Source organism: Metarhizium robertsii (genome assembly GCF_000187425.2).
Source record: "Metarhizium robertsii ARSEF 23 chromosome Unknown MAA_Scf_2, whole genome shotgun sequence".
NCBI lineage: Eukaryota > Fungi > Ascomycota > Sordariomycetes > Hypocreales > Clavicipitaceae > Metarhizium > Metarhizium robertsii.
The window spans coordinates 4,174,830-4,197,213 of NW_011942160.1; the positions used below are offsets into that span (position 1 = coordinate 4,174,830).

The 22,384-nt window shown below is 53.2% G+C and overlaps 5 protein-coding genes across 5 annotated transcripts; 1 reads left to right on the forward strand and 4 right to left on the reverse strand.

Moving 5' to 3' along the window:
* Positions 1-809: 809 nt before the first annotated feature.
* MAA_05230 (CAMK/CAMK1 protein kinase) lies at positions 810-3,377 on the reverse strand (the record flags this gene model as incomplete). Its single annotated transcript, XM_007823228.1, has 4 exons — positions 810-1,884; positions 1,949-2,193; positions 2,580-3,094; positions 3,338-3,377. The coding sequence occupies 4 exons, from the start codon at positions 3,375-3,377 to the stop codon at positions 810-812; spliced, it is 1,875 nt and encodes a 624-aa protein (XP_007821419.1).
* Positions 3,378-5,718: 2,341 nt separating this feature from the next.
* MAA_05229 (Major facilitator superfamily domain protein) lies at positions 5,719-7,432 on the reverse strand (the record flags this gene model as incomplete). The annotated part of the gene is made up of 5 exons (XM_007823227.1): positions 5,719-6,191; positions 6,254-6,668; positions 6,735-6,774; positions 6,828-7,291; positions 7,367-7,432. 5 exons carry the CDS (start codon positions 7,430-7,432, stop codon positions 5,719-5,721), a joined length of 1,458 nt encoding a protein of 485 aa, XP_007821418.1.
* Positions 7,433-9,294: 1,862 nt separating this feature from the next.
* On the forward strand, positions 9,295-11,133 carry MAA_10849 (uncharacterized protein; the record flags this gene model as incomplete). The annotated part of the gene is made up of 3 exons (XM_011412768.1): positions 9,295-9,777; positions 9,834-10,633; positions 10,974-11,133. 3 exons carry the CDS (start codon positions 9,295-9,297, stop codon positions 11,131-11,133), a joined length of 1,443 nt encoding a protein of 480 aa, XP_011411070.1.
* A 3,026-nt stretch (positions 11,134-14,159) lies between these two features.
* On the reverse strand, positions 14,160-16,326 carry MAA_05228 (sulfate permease; the record flags this gene model as incomplete). The annotated part of the gene is made up of 2 exons (XM_007823226.1): positions 14,160-14,966; positions 15,103-16,326. The coding sequence occupies 2 exons, from the start codon at positions 16,324-16,326 to the stop codon at positions 14,160-14,162; spliced, it is 2,031 nt and encodes a 676-aa protein (XP_007821417.1).
* Positions 16,327-19,959: 3,633 nt separating this feature from the next.
* On the reverse strand, positions 19,960-21,731 carry MAA_05227 (oxalate decarboxylase; the record flags this gene model as incomplete). Its single annotated transcript, XM_007823225.1, has 3 exons — positions 19,960-20,639; positions 20,962-21,301; positions 21,375-21,731. 3 exons carry the CDS (start codon positions 21,729-21,731, stop codon positions 19,960-19,962), a joined length of 1,377 nt encoding a protein of 458 aa, XP_007821416.1.
* Between the last annotated feature and the right edge of the window lie 653 nt (positions 21,732-22,384).

Genomic DNA, 22,384 nt, shown 5'->3' on the forward strand with positions numbered 1-22,384 from the left:
GATAGTTTGAGCCCCTACAGCAGCCTGAAGAGGTGAGGCAGAGTAGTAAGGATGAGCCTTGCGGCACGCCTGTACCTCGCGAGACAGCAGCGAGCTCAAAGTAACTCCAGACATGGGAATCACATACAAGCGAGGCATATTGATTTTGCAAAACGGCGTCGTCCCACGCAGCGATCCATATCGATAAGAGGACGAAGGAGGTCGGAAAAGGGTCAAAGGCCAAGTCCCACGGACACGACATCACTGCCGAAGCAACCGCGTTGCGCCGCCCATGCACAATTTGTACGGAGAAGCGCGAGATAGGAGACGAAAACAGACTCGAGTAGGCAAATCCTTGCATCTTGTTTATTAGAGCACTCAACAAATGTACATGTTGCCAGAACTCCCTGTAAATGTATCCCGCCCAAGGTACCGGACATATGCATCAAGCACTCTGGCACCAGCCCCCAGCAGCTCGAGGTCGACAGCTCGAGCGCTGTTAAACAGGCAAAGAAATAAAGGAAATAAGAAGCCGATTCCAATAAATCCCAACGCCTCCAAATCAAAGGCTGATCTTCTCTTCATTCCAGCGCTGGGGAACATAAATATGAAAAAAATGGACTATATGAAAACGAACCAATCAAGGGCAACACAAGTTCACTACAACGCCCTTCGTTATTGTTCTCCCCCATGCCGCTATCTCGAATATGCCTTTCCAGATGAAAAATTGTGTCTGATGGAACCACCTCGCTCAATGTATGTTAAGAAATGTCTAGGTCTTGCGTGGCCCAGGAGTATGGGTATCGCCAATCTCAAGACAGCACATCTCCTTATGCGCCCATGGCGGAAATCTTTTTGCCTCGTTTGCCAAGTAGTGTTGCATTTTCAAGAGTCAACTCAAACGCGCCCTTTTGTCGATTCCGGTCTCGGACCTGTTGTCTAGCTGCAGCGGTCACGGCTGCTGAATGCTGACCATACCCCCTCTCAGGCGCAGGAGCAGGCGCAGGCGCAGGCGCTCGTTCACGTTCCCGTCCCCGAGCAAGGGCTTCTTGATCTCGAATGTTGGTATTCCGCATGCTTTGTTCGAGGGCATGAGTACCGTTGTTGGGAGCCTTACTCTGAGCTTGCTGGTCAACTTGCATCTCATCGGCATCCTCGTCTTCTTCGTTCAAGCCGCCCAAGGGCTTGCCCATGCCGCCGGCTCGAGCTCCGACTTGAGCACGTCGCTTGCCCTCTTCTTCCTGACGATGGACAGCATAGCTCACATCAAAGACCTCGCGCAAGTTGACAGCACCAGGTGACCGGAAGTCATAACGCTTGCCCACATCGTCCAGCTTGCTAGCATCAAATCCTCGGATAACAGCCTCCGACTTTCTCCTCTCCTCGCTAGGAGTTGGCCCAGTGCCCTGAATCCACGGGTGGGCAAGGAACTCGCGAATGGTGAATCGCTTATCCGGATCGACAGTCAATAAGTGGGTGATGAGATCTTTCGCAGACTGGGAAATGTCGTCCCACCACGGTGACAAGAAGGTGTATTGTCCCTTGGCCACTTTTTCGGTCAGGACCTCAATGCTCTCGTCATAGAATGGGGGAAACCCGCAGAGCAGGGTGTACAATACGCATCCGAGGGCCCACATATCAACCGACTTGGAATACCGTTCATCCTTGACGATTTCGGGGGCTGTGTAACCAACGGTGCCACAAGGCGTCATAGTCTGACTCTCCCAAACAATCTTTGACAAGCCAAAATCGGCAATTTTGATCTCACCAATGCCCCCTGCGCCTTTCCCAGGAAGGAACTCGCCCTCGTCCACCTTGTCCTCATCACCTGGTTGCTTTGGTTTCGGGACTTTGGAGGGGATGAAAGGTATCGGGTTGAACAAGATGTTCTCGGGCTTGATATCACTAGATGGAGTTAGCCCTCCATTTGGAAAACACTCAGACTCCTTTCCTACTGGCAAAGTCTCACCGATGAACAACTCCCTTCTCCTCGTGCAAGTACTCCAACGCTCGGGCGACACGAATGATTACGTGGCGAGACAACTCCTCGCTAAAGTACGTGAGGCGCACAATTTGATGGAACAACTCGCCACCAGGAGCGAGTTCAAGAACAATATAGTAGTATTGCTTGGATTCGGAAAAATCGATGAGCTTAATGATATTCGGATGATCTAACTGGCGCATAATCGAGACTTCTTTCAATATATTCGAACGCTAGAGATGATAGGTCAGCATTCCCATTGCTTTTCTTGAACTGTAGAGGTGGCCAATGCCGCCAAAGGCGTGAATAGATGCTGCTCAAAGCAACATGTGAATTGACAACTGCAATCCGACAAAAGAGAATATGTTCGCACCTCTGCTGCTTTCGGAGCCTTTTTGAATTCCGGATGTAAATGCCTATCTCCCTATCCGGGGCGCGAACCCCAAATGTTGGTAATCGGTCGATATATATTGTAGAGAGACTTGCGCAACGGAAAGCAGTGGAAGGGGAATGGCAAGAAAGCTCAAAAGGAGAGGACAGAACGGGGCAGGACAGAAACCAAAAAAGGGGAGGAGGAAAAGAGCGACGTGTATACGCTCTTGGTCGCAAAAGCACTTACTTGCATGCTATTCATTTCATATTTACGAACAACCTTGATGGCGACTTCACCAGCGTCGCCCTGCAAGTCGCGGGCGCGATATACGTTGCTAAACGCACCGTCGCCCATCTTTTCGATCAGCTCCCATCGTTCTAGACCTGGATATCTAGGGAACTTGGACCTGCTTGCGTTTTCCTCGGCAACGAGTTTGGCAAGACTGGCATCGTCGACGCGTTTCTTGGAAGTGCCACTCGCTTTGGCGTTGACGTCTTGCGCGGGCTCAACGTGGTGGGCGGCAGCGTTGTGGGCTTGAGCAGCTCGGTTCTGGGTATCTCCCGGAGCTTCTGAGTATGCCTCGAGTGGCTCCTTGTGAGGAAGCGGCTGGTGTAGGACGGGGTCGGAGATGTTCATTTTCTCCTGGTTTGCAGCGGGAGCAGGTGGTACATCATTCTTCCTCGAGGGCTCGTCGTCTACATTAACATTGCGAGCTTGTTTGCCTAGTAGCGAAGAAAAAATGCGATTAGTATCAAGAGTCCCTATTATTTGAGGTAAAATGGAAACCATGTGACAAGGTGACTTGCGTACTGAGGGTAGACGTCATTGGACAACAGAAACAGTCCGAGAGGAGTCTGAGGGGGTATGCCATCATGATTGACGGGCAAATTCCAGGGGTTGACCAGGTAGGAATGAATGAAGATGAATGGCGACGACCAACAACTCAGGACGCGGGGTTTATTACATGATGAGGAGGTAGGTACAATGCGACGAATACAACTTACCATGGCGGATAAGGTTCTTGATGTGCTGGATCGTCGACATGGCGGGCGTATTGAGGCGCCGCTAATTAGCGACTACCGATGCTTCTCAAGGCGTGGCTTCCAGTGCTGCAATACGTGTACCGAGGCGTGGAAAGTTTGTTCCAAAAAAGGGTACTTTGGCTCGCGGCTACTTGTTTTTGCCGTTCTTTTTCTATAGCGCCGTCGTGTTTGCAGTATTGTCGCTGTCGAGATTGGATTTTTGCTAGATTGCGACGGACTGGGTGCGGGGTTTGATGGGCGAACGATGACGAAGGTGCGAAACGCGAGAGGCTCAAAACGCAGTAATTCTGTTCTTGTGCGATGACGGACGAGAGATGGATGACGAAGGGGACAAGGGGAGGGCCCCAAGATGCAATGACAGGAATTAAAGCAAAACAACAAAGTCTAAGACCAGGTAAGACTGGGCGGATGGCAGCGGGAGAAGAAAAAAATAGGCGAGGCGGCTTCGGAAACGACGTTTGAGATTCTTGGGTGGATTAGAAACCAGATTTGAAGGCCAAGGTCGAGCTGGCTGCTTACGGGCCACAAGCAGACATGGACGTCAGCCGGTCCAGTCTGGTCGCTTGAGGCGCCAGGCCAGCGGACTGGAGGGTGTTTGTGCAGCGGCTTTTTCCCATCCACAATGCCTGGTCGGTCTCAAGTGCCTGTTGGCAGTGGGTTCAGTGGGGCGGCTGAGTAGCCAGTGCAAGGCCCCAGCCCTTGAGCCCTTGAACATTGAAGCATCAATATCTGGAGATGGTCCAGTCTGGTACGTATGACGTGCCGAATGACGGGGCCCATCAACACCCAAGCTGGCGGAGTAATATCATCAAACTGTCGCGCATACATATTGACTTGTTTATCTACGGAGAACCCAGGTGCCCTGCATCTGGCCAGCCCTTATACCGATGCGTTTGACCATGTCGATGCTCGGCCAGCCTTTTCACACAATCAGGATTTGCCGCCTCCCCTCTACGTCCTGAGGACATCTAATCCGTTGGCGGCGTGTACAGATATCCAGGGCGTTGCTGTTGCGGCTTGCAGCATATCGCCACTCTTGAGGAAAGATGATCGACCAGTCCACAGACGCGGTGGCATCATCGGTGTCATCACATGGCGAGGCCCAACCCGGCGATGACGGCGGCAGTGGTCCGGGCATCATCATCGTTCTAACCATTGATAGGCCTTGAGCATGCAGCCTGGGCAACGAACGAGTGACAAGGTTGAGCCTGTTTGCAGACGCAGGCTGATTCAGGATGTGCTTGACATGTTGACTCCGCCCAGACTGCTACTTGTCGCCTGGGCTGTGCCTGACTTGCGGCTGTTCGGGCCAAACGGGAAACCGAGAGACCGCACATCTTTGGGGAGCCAAGCATCAGCCGAGCGGCATGACTTACTGCAGAGCTATGTCTGTCTCGTCATCGTGCTCGAGTTGTCTCATCACCTCGCTCGCGGGGCGTTTCCCCCGAGGCATGCTGAGCACAGGATGCTGATCATGGCCCTCGCCAGTTTCGTGCGTCGAAACAGGGTCTTGGCAACAACAAGCGACTCCAGAGCCCCAGATGATGACGCTGGAGGGTCGACGCCATGGTGAGTGCGGTGGAGGCACGCTCGCAAGCGTCCAAGGGATATTGTCGAGTTCCCCTGCGATCCGCCGAGGCAACGACGTCATAGCCGGCCAGGTGCGTGCGCATGGGCCTGGAGCCACCTGGCCTCGTCGCCAATCACAAGCTTTCGCTACCTTGATTTCTCTGCGCGTTCCGGAATGGATGGACTGGGCCATTTTAGTGTGCCTTTTCTGCAAGCTCCAACAGTCCTCGACCCTAACCCTGGGAAGTAATGGACGACCAACGTGGGAAAGTATGGCATTTCTATCGTCATTTACTTCATCTTACGCCTATCAAGTAATGTAAATACAGTGTGAGGCAAAAGTACCCAGCTATCGTGCTCTACACTATAATACCACATAGTATATGAGTGTGCACTTGGTGGTCAAAATATATTCTTCGACAGAGTGTGAGCTTCAGGTAATGTATCCACGATAAGAACCTCAACGTACATATGTGAGCTATACGAACCAGATAACGAGCTGGACCTTGAAGATGCTTACTAGTTGTCAACATTTACACATGCTAGTGTTTTAACGACTGTGCCAAAAATGGAGGCCTTACACAAGTGCGAGGTTTAATTTGGTAGATCTTCTGTTTTTCCTTTCAAAAACTAGCAAGCCCTACTCCAAAAACGTCACCGAGACCTTGGTGAATTTTCCTTCCTTGGATACCAGGGACACGACAACTTGGTGACGCAGAGTATCTTGCCACAAGCTGCATTCCCACAAGTACCACAGACACACGGGCAACCCATTACAGCTTGAAGAGAGTCGGCTCGGCTCCATTCCTCCTCGCCTCCTCGCTCAACTTCCTATTCTTCACCCTGTAAAACGCCCACAGTCCAACAGAAGCGGCAGCAACAAATATCTGAAACCCGGCATTCGTCCAGTGGCCAGTCGGGTATCCCCTGCTCTTCTCGCCTGCCTTGTATATCCAAACACCGGGGATCTGACCCAGCCCTCCTCCGCAGCTCACATTGATAGCAATAGCCAGGCCCGTAGCCGCGGTGCTGTACATGTTGGACGACAGCCAGCCCAACAGCGGAGGGATGGCTGAAAACGCGCCCGACGTCGCGAGAATCAGGCCGCCGTATCGTGACGCATAAGCGGTCGGCGGCAGGGCGGCCGAGACGATGAACCCGACGGCAGCAACGGCAGCTGCCCCGGCGGTATGTAGGCCACGCGCGTTGAAGCGGTCTGCCGAGTAGGCGACGGCTAGTTGGCAGACTATGTCTCTGTCAGCTCAAGTCACGGTGCATACACGGATGTAATGCGGGCTGTCAAGGTACCATATGCCACCGCCCAGGGCGTAACGGTAAAGAGTTGGGCTTGGAGATCCTGGTAGCCAAGTCCCGAGACGATCGACGGCGAAAACAGACTCAGGCTCGCAAACCCAGGACTAATGGCAAAGTAAATCGCGTAATGGCCGTAGAGCCGCCAGTCCGTCAGCGTGGCTTTGGCATCCGCCCAGGTCATGGCCGGCTGTGTGCCTTTACTGCCCTCATGGAGGAGCCGTCGTTGGGCGAGGTCTCGCTCAGCTTCGCCCAGCCAGCTCGCCGTCTCAGGGTAGTCGGGCAGTAGGAAGAAGACGAGGACGGCGCACACGCAAGAGGGGATCCCTTCGATGATGAACAGCCACTGCCACCCTCGGAGGTTATGCGCCTTGTTGATGTGGCCTATCCCGTAGGCGATCGCGCCTCCAAACTGTCCACACATTATTAGCCCAGGCGCTTGCGGTTTCTTGAAGGTCGGAAGCCTATGTGTACTTACAGCTCCGGCCAAGGTAGCCGAGGCGAGAATAAAAGCTACCCTTTAAGACACGATGAGCAGAGTTTCCCGGTCCGTCGTCGCGAGTGTACATACCTCACACTCCTCTCATTGTGCCTGTACCAAAACGTCAGGTAGTACACGAGCCCTGGGAAAAGACCTGCTTCAAACGCCCCCAGCAGGAACCTCAAGGCCGTGACGCCGCCAAAGTTCCTGCCGGCACTTAGACAAATGGTGAGGGCGCCCCAGCAAAACATGAGAAACGCCAGCCATCGGCTCGGCCGTAATCTCTTGAGCAAAATGTTGGAGGGGACCTCGAATACAGCGTATGCCACGACGAATACCATCAGCGCAATGTTGAATTGGTAGTCTGTCATGCCTGTGGAGGTCTGCAGGTCATCACGAGTGGAAGAATTGAGAATCTTGGCGTTGCCAATGTTGGAGCGGTCGAGAAATGAGAGGAAGTAGATGGACGCGCAGAGGGGGAGGATACGCAGATCCTGCTTCAATAGTAGGCGGTTTTCTAATTTGTTATCAATGGGGGGTTCTTCATTGGGAACCTGGTATTTGGTTAGTATCACTGATTGTGGTCGTGGCGTCGAGCAAGTTCATCAAGGGGGTGTTGCCAGACTTACGGGCGTGGCGACACCTATTTCCGCATCGTCGCTGCCTATGCCGTGTTTCTCGTCCCCCTCTGCCATCTTGTGTACCGAATTTGGCAGAATCCTGGTCCCGTCTTTCATCTCGGCGCTTCGACTTGGCGTCAGTTGAATGCAGCACGAGGTTGAGGAGCACAATAACACGAGTGGTCGAGAGGCCGGACAGTCAACAGAATAAGCGCCTGGGACATTCCGAAAGTCGGAGATTGGCTATACCCAGCCCCGTGACTTTGGGAGAGATGCGCTCACCGACAGATTTTATCTTGTTGGTCGTGAATGCGGGGAAAGTCGCAAAAGTCGGGTTGATGTTGGAATTTGCGGATCATGCTGCAAGGTCCCACTGCCGACAACGGAAATTGGCGGTATATGTCTTACTTGCGAGGGTTAACCGATTCGGTCATGGGAAATGTTGTTTGTCTAGTTGCTTTTATGTGGCCATGTTCTGCAAGACGACTCAATTGGGCGGCGTTTGGCACTTCCCTCGAAAGTACATTCGCGTGCTATTTGGGGCGAGAGGGTATAAACTATAAAGCCGGATTTTGGAGTGACATGCCATACAATCGAGGATGCTTTATCCGGCGGCGGTGCTAATTTGTTTAGTTTGCCTGTGGGATTCTGCCATCTTTTATAAGTTAAAAAAACAAATTAACACCAACATATCAAGAACACACAAGCCAGAGAACAGATCAAGCATGATGACCCATTTCCTGCAATCTTATATGCTTCATTTCAGCCATCTTCACCGCACGCCGCCTACCCCAAACACAGCAAAACAAACTACAAAAACCAAGCTTCCCAGTCCTCCTTTCAGTTCAGTATATATCCTCGCTATGCTCTCCCGTATGCTTGTATATACTCAGCGCGCCAGGACTAACCAAGCAAACCCCAATACCCTCCTATAAACTGTCAAATAGTCCATTTCCCTCTCATTCTGCTGTTTCTCGACCTCCTTTGCCTTTTCACTTTTAGGATTCTCAATAAGCCACTTCCTCAACCCAGCACGATGCCTCGATTCAAAGTCATCCCACTCTCGCTGATCCGACGTAGACAAATGTAGTATCTTCCATCCTGCATCGCGAGCCATCTTTACCAAATCCACCAGTATAAGTACCTCGTCTCCAAAGATAGGTGCCTAGGGCCACTTCGGTGGGTGGATGTTTTGTCTAGATTCTTAATATCTATACTCTGCAATATTCTTTATACCAAATATTCTCACGTAGAGAGTATGGAGGGAGTGCATTTATTCATCCTTGTACGCGGATTCCATTGATTCGGAGGATGTAATAAACATGAGGACAAGCGAAGCAGATGTTGATGGCAGATGTGGGACGTAGTGGAATACCATAGATGTATACGAATCTGAAGGGCATCAAGTGCGGTTTTCAAATCGGATAAACAAGCTTAGACCAAGGAGACCAACGGAATTCCGTCTCTGATACTACCATTTCTCAGTCTGTCCGAAACCGACAATTTGCAACATGGCCAAGTAGTAGGCATCATTCTAGTTTCCGGATTCCTATTCCTCCAGAAAGTGACGGGGCTACGCAATAGCCTGCAAGAAAGCTTGCTCCTAGGCAAACTTGTCATGCCCTTGGTCGAGGTCACTACATACCGCGGAGCCATGAGTCACTCCGGAGTACAACATCATTCGATACGGCTCACCGTTGACCTGTGCACCAAGCAAGCCTGAGCTCCTGACAGTTGACATGACAACAGCTGGTGTCACGTGTAGAACTGGTAACGGGCCAACCAAGTAATTGATCTGATCAAATGTAATTTCCTCGAGAACACACCGACAGTTCTCCCCGCCAGTTCTCCCAATCAGTTTTCCTGCCTCATCAACGCCACGTTATCACGGCACACGAGGCTGAACGTCTCAGCATTGCGGATCGAACAGACTCGCCATGTCGAGATTAGCTCCGAGCAAAAGATGGACGTCATTCGAGGGTTGGGACTATAACGGCATGAAGAAGAGACTCGAGGACCTGATTGCTACACTCAACAAAAAGGTGCTTATAGACCACGCTGAGCGCATTATAGGCCAGAAAATCAGCATGAGCGAGCCCTTTTCCGCAGGGCAGTATTGGATGTGTTTTGAGTTGGTCGCCGAGGATGAGACTCTTATCATCGCACGCGTTCGATTGCCTCGCCACCCAAATGCTGCACCAACAGTGAGCGAAAAGGACGAGCAATATTCCATCGCGTGCGAGCTTTCCGCCATGCGTTTCGTGCGGCAGAGACTCTCGACTGTCGTCGTACCTCGGGTCTACGCCTACGAAGGTCCTGGCTCCCAGCTCGCCACTGATGCTGGCGCTGTTTACATGCTCATAGAGGGCTTTCGCGGGAACACGCTGCAAGATAGTGTGCCGGACCTTTGTGGATTGCCTGTCAGTGAGTTTTTTCCTGTGACCATGGACGATTCTAACCAAGCCTACATATGTAGTCTGCAGAACTGGAGCATGTCATGGCGCAGTGGACAACAATTCAAACGTCTCTGGCAACCTTGACAAGTCCCTTAATAGGGTCCATCTCCGATATCACGAAGACAGGAGAACCAATCATCGATAAGATATCTTCTGCTGCATCCGAAGGCTTGATGTCACCAGGACCTTTCTCCACGGCTGTCGAGTACTTTACAGCTCTTGGGGAAGCATCTTTGTACCGGGCAAGCTGCCATGAGAGCAGTCAGAGCATGTCGGAATTCCGCAGGCTGGGTGCGTTGGTTTTCCTGGACATTGTGCAGTCTACGACATTCTTTCAGGCGTCTCCCGCACGATATCCATTTAACCACATGGACCTTGGCACACAAAACATTATAGTCGATGATGATTTAAACTTCTTGGCCGTCATTGATTGGGAATTCGCTCAAACTGCTCCTTGGCAAGTCAACTACTACCCGATGCCATTTCCACTATTATGCCTAAATGACAGCATCGAAACGATCCTAAATGATCCCCAGCACATCGCGCACAAGAACGTATCACGGCAGAACGATGCCAGAGAGTTGTATTGCAGGAAGTTCCGGGAAGCTGAGGCAAAACTCAAAGAGGAAGGAATGCCTCTTGGAAATGAATTCGCAGAGGTCCTGGAGAGTGCAGCGTCTAGGATCTATGCTTGTTTCTCCCAGCTTGGAAACGTACCGGAGCATGACGAGGGCTTAGTTGGCGAGATGGTGTGTCTGGCATTTAATTTTGATGTAGAGAGAACGAAAAAATATCTTGAAAAGATGTCAAACAAACTGGTGTAGGTAGCTGTGGCAGTCACCTGAAACTTGAACGGGCAAGCGCATGGCTGGCAAAGTCGTCCTTGAGTTCGTTCCCTTTAGCATTTAACCTGGCCTCAACAAGGCGCTTGAAATCTGTCGACCATAGAATTCCCTTCTCCTTCTTGATGAAGCGGACGTTTTCTTGGGGGCGAGAGATTCCGGCAGCTTGAAGCGTAATGAGCGTGTCTAGGGAGTGTACATGATTACATTGTCTGGGCCTTGCCTACTTATTTGTCATTATTCCACGACTCTGCAAGTGCACTCCCCTCCCCTTGTTTTGGAAATGAGCAGCTAGCAATCTAGACTGACAATTAACAGTTTCCCTTCGACGGCTGAAGTATTCTCAGGGGCTGGTGTTCCTGACGACAAACCGTTTAGGATAGAACACGTCAACACCGTCCTCGAAGTTCGTAAACGAGCCTGGAATCGGGAAATGGATGATGGTTACGAGCCTAAGCGACGTCGACTCTGCAACTAGGAATGGGAGGCGACGAGGCACGGGTATACTCGTAGCCTAAAACATGTTCTTGGATTATGTTGCGTAGACCATGTAGCCTACCATATATGGTGTATGGTTTGTGACTGTCAGTTTCTAAGGTAACTCTAATAAACATTACATCTTTTATGCTTTGTTACTTGTCCTTAATATGCCCTTCGATTATAGGAATCACGTTCATGGTATGCCCTGGACGCCTGCGCATCTGCTTGTTTCAACTTCAGAAGTGTGACACGTCAAAATAGCAAAAAATAGTCGTGGCCACGACACGGTATTCATGTGCTGTACTCCCCTATACTGTGCGACAAGAAGCCTTCTAGTGCCCTATTCGGAAAGTAGGATGGAGACGGAGACGCCTGATTCAGTCTAAATTTTCCGGTTTTAAAGTAAGTTGGCTTAGGTGATAAAAGAGTAGGCATATATAGAACAGTCTGTCTTAGATATCTAGTTAGTCCCAATCTTTAGTGATCAATCCAAATCCTCAACTCTATATTAATTAGGAGAGGATTTGGATTTGCAGCTACCAAATCCAAGCGCAGAGATATCGCTTTGGTTAGCGTAGGATACTACTAGGGATGCGGTTCCTGAGTTAGCAAGAATAGAAATCGAAATGGCACATGAAGTATTATCTCCAGAAGAAGAATGTAGATCTTACGACTAGCCGTTTTCAAGTCAATTCTATAAACAAGAACTAGGGATACGGTTCACTTGAAATATAGGCGAATGCTTGGAACATACCGAGTTATGTGTAGCTCTACATGGCATATAATATTATTCTACTTTGTCGCCAAATGGATTGATATTGACCAGCAAGGGCCCAGAATAGTAAAGTTTATCCCTGAAACAGAGATAGACCAATCGACTTGCCGTCGTTATGCCGGCTTGTCTCGCTGCCTAGGCAGGAGAGGTGCAGCATGTTTGCTGATATATCATTGGCCCGTGTGACTGAGACAGGAGTGATTGATGAGTCTGGCACGAGCATAGAGTTGATACCATTTTGTGTCCGACAGGGTTTGACACATCACACACCTCAGTTTCGAAGTATACGGGCGCAACAACACGGCTCTTCGTGAACAATTATAACTCGCTAAAGGAGTATCTTGGAATAGCAGCAGAAAGTTTCCCAATCTCTTCTGTAAGTCCCTATCCTTTGGACAGATTGAAGAACTTTGCCCCGCTAATGCTTCTTTTGTTTTTGTCGGCCCCAATGCTATTGTCACTGGCCCTTTTATACAGACGCTTGAAGTGCCTTGTCCGCCCGGTATTTGAGGTCATTGACAAAATGCGAACAGAAAACATCAGAGCCGTGAAGCCCAAAGAGGAGGAGGTCAGAGATTTTTACCAACATAGGCACTAGACGACAAAAAGATTTGTCTTTAGCTCAATCTGCGTAAGTGTCTCAAGATGTTGCACCTTCAGAAGACACAGTACTACGGTATAACGTTCTGGATTAAGAATCGTTTTCAGCATATAGTTAACGGGCTTACAGAGACGGATTGTGATCCCACCGATGATTACAAGTGGCACTTGAAGATCCCTCGATCGGAGTATAACCAAGCTACAAAGTGCCCTTTGTGCTCTGTGAGAGCAGAGCATTACAAGCGCAAAAGCGCGGGTAATTGCGGACAATACATTTTGAGCTGTCAGGAGATGAGCTTATCCGAAGCTACTAGTACAAATTATAACGGTGATGCCGACTAAAAGAATAAAATAATATTGGCAGAAGTAGCTCTGTGGTTGTGAAGTCTGAATAACTTGCCTAGATAGCCTTGGCGAAATGGCAACTTTTACTGTAAGCCTAACCAATAACTACCCATTTTGTGGCCAATAAAGTCGGGTAAATTGGCGAAACTTGATGTCTTGGTGACACTATAAGTGTGACATTACCCATGAATCGCAGACAAGTCTCTTTAGATTCTTGCCAAGCTTCTTGTATTGCTAAGAAGGAAGACCAGGAGCAGCTAGTGCCAGGTATATAATTTCATACAGTGGCCACTACAATAAAATACTACAGAAACGCGAAACCAAAGCACTATTATAGCCCCTATAATTAAGTTTAAAACTAAGTACAAACACATAGTAGTAATATAAGCGCATCAAATATTAACCCACCAATATCCACGCAGCGCCCATCACACTCTCAGCTCAGTTTAATACGTCCCTCCAGTCTAAAACTGGAGACAAGTGACGTCCCGTATAAGCTCTTCTCATCACATATCCACACCAGCGATAAAATCAATACAACTTGATATATTTCCAAGCAAGTAAATACCGCAGAACCAAATTAGGCCCAGCAACCTCGACCACTTAAGCTAAACATCCATACGTAGCTCATCATGCCAACCCGAGCCGAAATAAGCCCAACTTGTAAGCCAAAACATGCAACAATCCACCCCGGCTATTTGGACAGGGTGGTGTTGAGCCTCTTAACTCGTCTAGGAAGCTCGTGGCCTGCAAATCGACGCCCCCTCCTCTCTTGAGGGGAACCATGCCACGGCGTTTCCTGACCCGGGTTAAAGCCCAGGCCAGCACTTGCCAGCACAGCAGGGCGGGATACATTGATTGATACCAGACCATGTTAGGTCCCAACCGACACCGACTTAAGTCCGATGCCATCGTGGAATAGCGTCTCCCGCAGACCGTTCGCGTCGGTACCTTTGTCGGCGAGTGTGGACAACCACTTGCGTCTCACCGACGACTACGCTAGTTATACGACGCAGGGCAAAAGTATGGGCGTGGTTGCGCCAAATTAGTGGCATTCCAAGGTCCGCGTGTTCCATGCCCATCTTCATCCCCTGGTGTAGTGTCAAGATGGAGGAGGGCCAAAGTCAGGTATCACCCGCCTCCCCGGACCTGAAATGAGTGAGGTCTAAGACTGATGATATCAATGGTATTTATGCTTGCGTAGAGTGAACCTACAGTTGAAAAGATTCATATGATATTGAAACAAGAAATAACGTGCTTGAAAAATACACAATGGTTCAGAGTGTGAAATCAGACCTCGAAACTCACGCATCCAGAGCCTTCTCCTTGGACAGGTCGTCCTTGTCGTCAGATTTCCCCGGATGCCACAGCGCCATGTCGATGGACGAATACACAACGTCGGCAGCCTCGGCGCGCTGGCGCCCAGGAGAAGCAAATTCCCACCCTGAACGGTCAAATCTCTCCTTGACGGCATCCACCATGCCGACAAATCGGAATTCCAGATCCTGTCCGATATACCTGCGCAGCTCCATCTTTAATTCAATTATGGAAAAGACGCCCGTAGTATCAATAAAGGACACTCGTCCGAAATCCAGAACAACTCGTCGAAGCGGTGTCTCATCTCCGCTAAACGCCGTGATGCCCTTCCTCTTTCGAATCTTGATGATTTGCTTCTTGGTCGCCGGATTCCATGTCCGCCTGCTCTTGTCCACAACCACGTTGGCATCTGAGGCCGGATCGAAATGTACTTTGACTGATTGAATAATGGCAGCCTTGACACGCTCCGCGTTTGGGAATAGGATGTCGTCGGTGTACTGAACGAGGTATGCTTCGGCCGGGACGTCAACACCGGTTGAGGCCGCGCCGGCGCAAGGCAGGGAGACGTGGTTGTTTTCCGTTTCGAGGTGAGAAAGCCCGATCCAGCGCGGGAACGCAAGACGAAGCAGGGTATACACGATGCTGAAGCCAACGGCAGCAGCCAGGCCGATTTCCGTAGACGTGAAAAGCGTGACCCAGAGCGCGAGTTGGGAACCTACAAAGTCCACAAAGGACATCTTCCAGAACCGGTAGAACTGGCTCGGTCGGGCAACCAAATGGGCAACTGCCATGATCTAACACCTGTTAGCTGGTTTCCAACTTGCTCTCCCCATTGTCGCTATGTGCAGCTCAAACTCGGCCGTCTGGACCAAAGTCGGAACGAAGGTTGGCACATCGGGGTCACAACATGACGAGTCGGAGAGGACCTACAATGATGGCAGACAGAGTAGCCTTTGGAATCCAGTACAGAGCGGGAGCCAGCTCGTACAGCGTCAGCACGATGAGCCCGCCTGTAAAGAGGAAGTTGACGGGGCTGTGAACGTTGCAATCGGAATTGACGGCAGTCCGGCTCATCGCTCCGCCGGTTGCCTGGGCGCCAAACAGGCTGTTGACCATGTTGTTGACGCCGAGAAAGACCAACTCTTGGCTCTTGTCGATGCTGTAGTCGCCCCTTAGGCCGAATGCTTTACCGACGCCCAGGTGCTCGACCGACATGGCGATGAGCGGCGCAAACGCCCTCACGGCCACCTTTTTCAACAGGGCGGGATCGTGCGGACGAGGAGCCGGCAACCCATGCGTATCTACTTTGGTGACGGCCCAGAGCAGATCCTTTCCCCGGCCGCGGTTGCACAAGTAGCTGATGAGGGTGTAGACGACGAGAAGAATCACGGCCCTGCTCGTGCACACAAACTTGACGTACTTGCCCTTCTTGTTCCGCTTGCCAACCTGCTCCAGGACCAGCAGAAACGCCAGGCCGGTCAGGCCGATGGCGAGCGTGAGCGGTTTGACGCCGCGAATGTGGGCGAAGAAGCCGTGGATGATGCCCGGCACGTCGGGGGGCAGATCAAGCCCAACCAGGGAGCCGACCTGGCCGAGGCCAATGACAATGGCCACGGCCGAGATCCAGCCCGTCAGCACAGGCGCCGAGACAAAGTCCAAGAGGAAGCCGAGCTTCAGCAGCCCGACGGCCAGGGCGTAGACGCCGACCATGAAGGCCATGGCGGCGGAAATGTCGGCCGGCCGGTAGCCCTGCCTGGACAAGTCTTCCACCGCCTCCGCCGTCAAGAGGCCGAGGATCGAGGTCGGCCCCGCGGACAGCTCGCGCGATGTGCCCAGGAAAAAGTACAGCAGCGGCGGGAACCAGCTCGCGTAGAGGCCGTTGGCGATGGGCACCGTGGCGATTTTGGCGTACGCCAGCCCCTGGGGGATAAGCATCACGCCCACCGTGACGCCGGCGATCAAGTCTCGCAGAAGCCATCGGAGGTCGTAGTGAGGCAGCCACTGCGCGACGGGGAGCTTCTCGGCGAGATACTCTGCCGTCGCGGACGGAAGCCTCCTCGACGCCGGGCCAACCCAGCCCCTGACGCGATTGATGGTCGGGTCCGTCCGGAAAGACGCGGCCACACCGTCCTTGATCTGGGACAAGCTCTTCATGACGGAGAGCAGAGCAGGTAATGGCTGCGCGAGGGGGGGGGGGATACTCGGCAAGTCGGAGGCGGTTCACAGTTTCCCGCAGCTACAGACCCGTCAAGGTCGAATCTTTGCGAGTTTTTCAAAGTAAACGCTTGCTTGTAAATAAAAAGGAGTGCGGTTCTAGAAGCAACGCCATGCTCCGCGGACCATGTGGTTGATATATAAGTGCGTCCTGGGCTCTGCGCCGCCCACTCGGACCCAAGGCAAACGCCGTCCACGGTGCCCGGGAGAGGGGAAGCCACTCAGGAACGAATGGCAAACGGCCGGTCAAATCTTCCCATCTACATTGGAGACTTATAGCGCCGGGAGCTTGGCTGTGCTTTAGCCGGCCGGCGTGGCCAGCGAGTCGTTTTGCACAGACCGTGGTGTGCAGCCTTATACCTAACATCGTGTCAGATGCGACGCCGCAGCACCTGGATGGGTGTGACGAGAGGGCAAAAAATAACACACACGCACGCAAAAGACAAATGCGATCGACGCAGCTGCCTTGGTCGTTGGGCGGGAGGCGTATATCCGGCTCCTCATGACCACCGGCCAGCCCTGGAGACGGCGCCGCGTCCACCCAGGGAGGACGACAGTCGCGGTCTGGCAACTACTTTGGAAATGCGTGGCATGTTAGGGCGATAGGGAGTAGTTACTACTTGTGCGAGTTTGTTTCCCATGCTGTGTCTTGTTTCACTGGGATCCGCAGCGGCAGGTATGCTGCTGTTTCTGTGCAAAGCTGGCCGGATAGCGATGCCGAGAGACGGGAGTCGATCTGGACTCGCCCATCTCGGTACCTGCGATCCGGGGATTGTCGTCTCTTCTTTGGCCCCATCACGTGGGTTTCTGCCAGCGACTTGTCAACGGACGAAGGGCGTTTGGGGCGGGTGAAGCTGCTATAGAAGCGACAGACACCCGCCGTCAACATACACGGCGGAGCTGGAAACCAGAGGTTGGTGGCAAAACGAGTACAAGGCCATGGAATACACTACTAGAGTCCAAGGTCAGGTTTCTTTGGGCGCTACTCGAATGGAATGGGCCGCGGGTGAGCAGGCGATTTGCTCTGTCTCGCAGCTGCGATCCGACACGGAAATGTCCAATACTGCCGCCAGCCGAGGCCGGTGATTTTGAGTGTGGCTGGCTTCCCCTCGATAGGACTGCCCTGTAGCGTATTTCTGCGGCAAGATGGGAGCAAAAGGGCAAGCAACTCGTGGTTCCTTGGTTTGCCTATTGATGCCAACCAGACGGCGTACAAGTCGGTCGCCGGGTTGATGGTCAAACTCACTTCACAAACCACCAAAGCCAGGCGCAATTTACACGGGTTTGTTCTCGCGGCTATATGAGCAGGTGATGTCATGTCTGATGTCCCAAGTTGGCATTGGCAAGCAGCGCGAGGTGCCGTCCCATCCGAGGATGCAGGCCCAGGAGCCATGGGGCCGTTTTGGAGCCAGATAGTCGGTCATAGCAATGCAACGCTATGATAAGTGACGAGCTCATTGCCGTTCTATGCGACTGGATGCAACGGAAAATTTGACGTGTCAATGGCTGGGGAGATGTCGTCCTGTCGAGTTGCAACGCTGCGTGTCGCAGCCGCCGCAGACGGAGCGTCCGGTCCGGGCATTCTGCTGGCTCAGAAAGCGAACAAGACGTCCATCGTGGGAGCCGTGGCGTGTTTGCGTGTCTCGATGCTTTTTCGTTTCTCTGAATAGAGGCGGCTTCCACCCCCCGATCTGGCTCGACGTTGGACCGTCGCCTCCCTGGCCGATCGATGGAACGCGGCAGGGACTCGCGGCCCCTCCCATCATCATCTGGAGCAGAGCAGCGCCCAGTAAGCGTCCAATCGATTCAGTTCCCATGTCGATGACGGGGGGCCGCGTCGTGGCAAAACCCCCACAGAGGCGCCTGGCCAGAGCACGCCGAGAGCAGGGACTTGCCATGTCTGGAAATAACCAGACACCAGAGGCCTTTCCTGCAGGGTGCCATTGCATACATGCATTGAGTGAGACTTGGGCGGTGCTTTGCCTTGTACAGACCGCCCATTGGGCCACAGCGTCTCACGTCCGCACTCTGTCACATATCAGAAAGGGAATCTGGATTTCCCATGTGGCGGCCTCGACCACTCAATAAACGCACCCCCGGGCCGCCAGCCATGGACCGGCCTCTAAAATAAAGCCAATCGACGGAGCCGACGATCGAAGGGCAACCTTGGCCAACGGCAGGCCCTGTATACATAATAGCCGGTGAGGGTTCTCGAGCGGGGGGAAAATTGAACGCTCTCCACTCTCTTCTCGAGCTGAAATACAAAACTCCCAGGGTTAAGGCGAAGCAAGGGGACTGCCGTGATTCTCGGGGGGGTTGTACAAATTGCGAATAGACGCATCGGGACGCCAAACCCGCGTTGCACCGACCGCGGCATGGCTATCTGGGCGTCTGCTCGCTACCACCCGTTTGCCGTGTCTTGCGTCGGGAGATGGGCAATGTCGCTGCATCAAGCAGCTTTGAGGCTCTTGCCGGCGATAATGCAACTCTGGTCAAGGGATACGGCGAGGCGGTGCTGAGCAGCATGGCATGCCGCTGGCGTTTCCAGTCAATGCCTCATCGATTTCTGACCCCCCAACTCAGTTCCTTGGACTCCCCAGTGATGCCTTTGACACGAGGGTCCGTCGTTGGTGGTTGGCTCGTCGCTTGCATGAATGCCAAACAGACCTCTTCCCCAGAATTCATGCTCATGCGTGGGGGGAAAGTTCGACAATGCCGATTTACGTCCGAATTCTGAGCCCACGCCGTTTCGATGACGACTGCCGTCGTGTGTGTGGGTGCCAAGTCATCAATTCCTGTCGACGTGTTCGCACTTGCCGCCCGGCCAAGGAAAAAATGACGTGCCGAGGTTATCCAGTTTCGTTTTCTGACGTGCATCAGCAACAATGCCCATGCCCATGCCCATGCCAGCGTGTACATACTGACCGGTGCTGGCTATATTTAGCCGGCATTCTGGCGATTGCTTCACATGCCCCTCCCTGCGACTGCGTGTCTCGATCGTCGCGGTAGGATCGGCGGTGAAAGAAACTTGACTGCCTCGCACCTTGAAACAAACGTTGGCCCCGAGACAATGCATGACTTGGATAGACTGGGCTGTGGCAAGTGTGGTCGGCACTGGTTGGATCGCCGAGCGAATGACCACCAGGGAAAGAGCCTTTTACGTCCCCCAACATGCCGACTCAACTCCGTCGCTCATATTGGCGTCTCTTTGTCGTTTCGGGCGGACGAGCGCCGGGCGGGACTTGATTTGGGCGCCGGCGGATCCACTTCATGATGCCGGGCTGCTCCCGCCGAAAGCGGACGTCGCCGGTTATTCAGACCTCCATGTTCCGAGTCGGTGATGGACTCGTGATGCACCGTGCAAACTGGCAAGCAGACGCGCAAGACGCGCCGTTCTATAGTTGACAATGGAGCTCATGAAAATTGGCTATTCTGCGGCGTCAAGTATGTACAAGTGTAGATAGGCATGCAGCGTGTCTGTCAAAGCGACCATCTCCCATCTTTCCGTCTCTGCAAACAGGGCATCATCAAACGTAGACTCCCCATCTCTCGACAACGCCAGTCCTAAAACTCCTACTCCTCCTCAGCGTCGTCATCCACATCCCCCGGCTGCTTGACCTCGTCCTTCTCCGCGTCCCTAACGGCCTCCCAAAACTTGCGGCCGTTGTCCTCGTCGCCGGCAAACAAGTGGTCGACCACCATGCGCCGCGGCGTCTCGCCCATCCACTGGAACAGGGAAAAGTCTCTAAACTTGTCGGCGCGAAAGACCTCGAGCATCTCGACGGGCTCGTCGCCAATGTTCTCGACAAAGTGGCCCATGTTCTTGGGCACGATGCCCACGTCGCCGGGGACGTAGTCAAAGGTGCGCGCGTTGCCCTCGGCCGCGAAGACGGTCACGCGCGCGCGGCCGCGGATGAAGAAGGACCACTCGTCGGCCGTCGGGTGCCAGTGCATCTCGCGCAGCGCCCCGGGCTCGATGATGACGTGCGCCGCCGCCACCGTCTGCGCGATGGGGAAGTTGGTCGAGTCGGTGATGCGGACGAGCCCGCCCGACGTCTGCTTGGGCTCCTGGTCCAGCATCCGGTGCGTGAACTGGTACTGCGACTTCTTGACGTGCTTGCCCGACGGGCGCTCCTGGTCAATGGCGCCGGGCTGCGAGCCCTGGAAGATGTACTTTTCGCCGGCGGGGAGGTGGGCAAACACTTGGGGGTCGAGCCTGAAGTTTTTGGCGATGACGGACTTGGGCGTGTGTGCTGGATGGAGGGCTTGTGTTAGTCGACTTGGCTGTTTTTTTTTTTTTTTTTTTTTGGTTCTACGTCAAGAGTCGAGAGAGAGAGAGAGCTCAACAAGGCCCTGTACGGTCTGAAGCAATCACCAAGAATCTGGCACGAAACCCTCACAAAGTTCCTACTGGGCCTAGGCTTTACGCAGTCCACCCAGGACATAGCGTGTTTCTCAAGGCCCAGTAGGAACTTCGTGAGGGTTTCGTGCCAAATTCTTGGTGATTGCTGCAGACCGTACAGGGCCTTGTTGAGCTTCCAGACCGTTCGGGGCATAGTAGATAGGCGGGCTTACCTAGCCAGTCGGTCAGGATAAAGGTAGATTCCTCAGAGAAGCGGCCGTCGTCAAAGATGAGCAGAAACTCGGTGCCGTTTTCGCCCAGGCCCTGCAGAGAATGAGGCACGCCGCTGGGAAAGTACCACAGGTCGCCCTTCTTCAGGTCGTCCATGAAGTTGCCGCCCTCGTAGTCCAGGGCCGTGACGCGGACCTCGCCCTCGAGCACGTACGCCCACTCGGCTTCCTTGTGCCAGTGCAGCTCGCGGATGACGCCGGTGTCCAGGCGCATGTTGACGCCGGCAAGCTCGATGCTGGTGGGAAGCTCACGAACCGTAGTTTGCCTTGTCCATCCGCCCTCCTACCGCCCACACCGGATTAGTTAGTACAAGAGAAGGAGGGTGATGATGATGACGGGATAAATTGCAACGCACCTCAATCCGCACATGGGAATCCGTGTAGCTCCATCGCATGTTCGGAATGTTGCCATGGTCTGTACTTGGCGGCCGGATCATGTCGGGGCTCTGGCGCGACCGGTCGCGGTTGTATGGGCCGAGGACGGTAGCGCCGTCGCCGTTGCGCCACGGCCGGGGATCGAGGCCTTTGCCAATGGCGTCAATGGCATGGTCGTGAGGATCGCTGTGGTCCGGAGTGTAAGGATTGTCTTTGGCGTATTTGCCCGTCAGCGAGAGGCCCTTGGCGAGCCGCTGCTGGGGGCTGTCGTAGTGAGGCAGGGCGCCGCAGAGCTCAACGGCTCCCGCGAGCAGCAAATGAGCCGAGGTGAGCTTCATCTTGGGCTAGAGTGGACAGCAATGGTGCGGACTGGGTGTGTGGTGGTGGTGGTGGTGGTGGTAACGGCGTGTTGATGTACACCCGCTTGTGGTATTACAAGATGTCTGATCGGGACTCGGGAGCTTGTCAAGCTGTCAATACAAACCACACAAACGCAGTCGGTGGAAACAATCCATGAGAGATGGGGAAAACAGCACGGTTGCGCAACAGGAGAAAAGCGCCTTATAAAAGCGCCACCCAAGCTACCAGAGCTACGCAGGATGGCGACATGCGAAGCTCCAGACGTGTCTCGGTCCAGTCCTAGCCATTCCCATGCCATGCTGCCTTGCCATGCCATCCCTTGACCCATGACGTTTTCCCACGGATGGCTTGTTTTACGCGGTTTAGCCAAAGCGGGCAAATGGCGGCCCCAACCGATTTGCTTCAAATGGACCTTGAACCTTGGAATGCCCTCCCCCCCATGCTTTGTAGGGGCCGCGAAGCAGGAGGCTTGCTGGCCACGACCGGGGTCGCAGGCAAAGCTTCAAGCTGTGACGCCGGTGCCGCCTGGGGATTGTTTTGCAGGCCGACGGTGCCGCGGCGTCTACTTTTCCGCGCCGGGCGCATCCCTCGACTGCAGGAACAGCTGCGGCCAAATACGACCTGGTGGGAA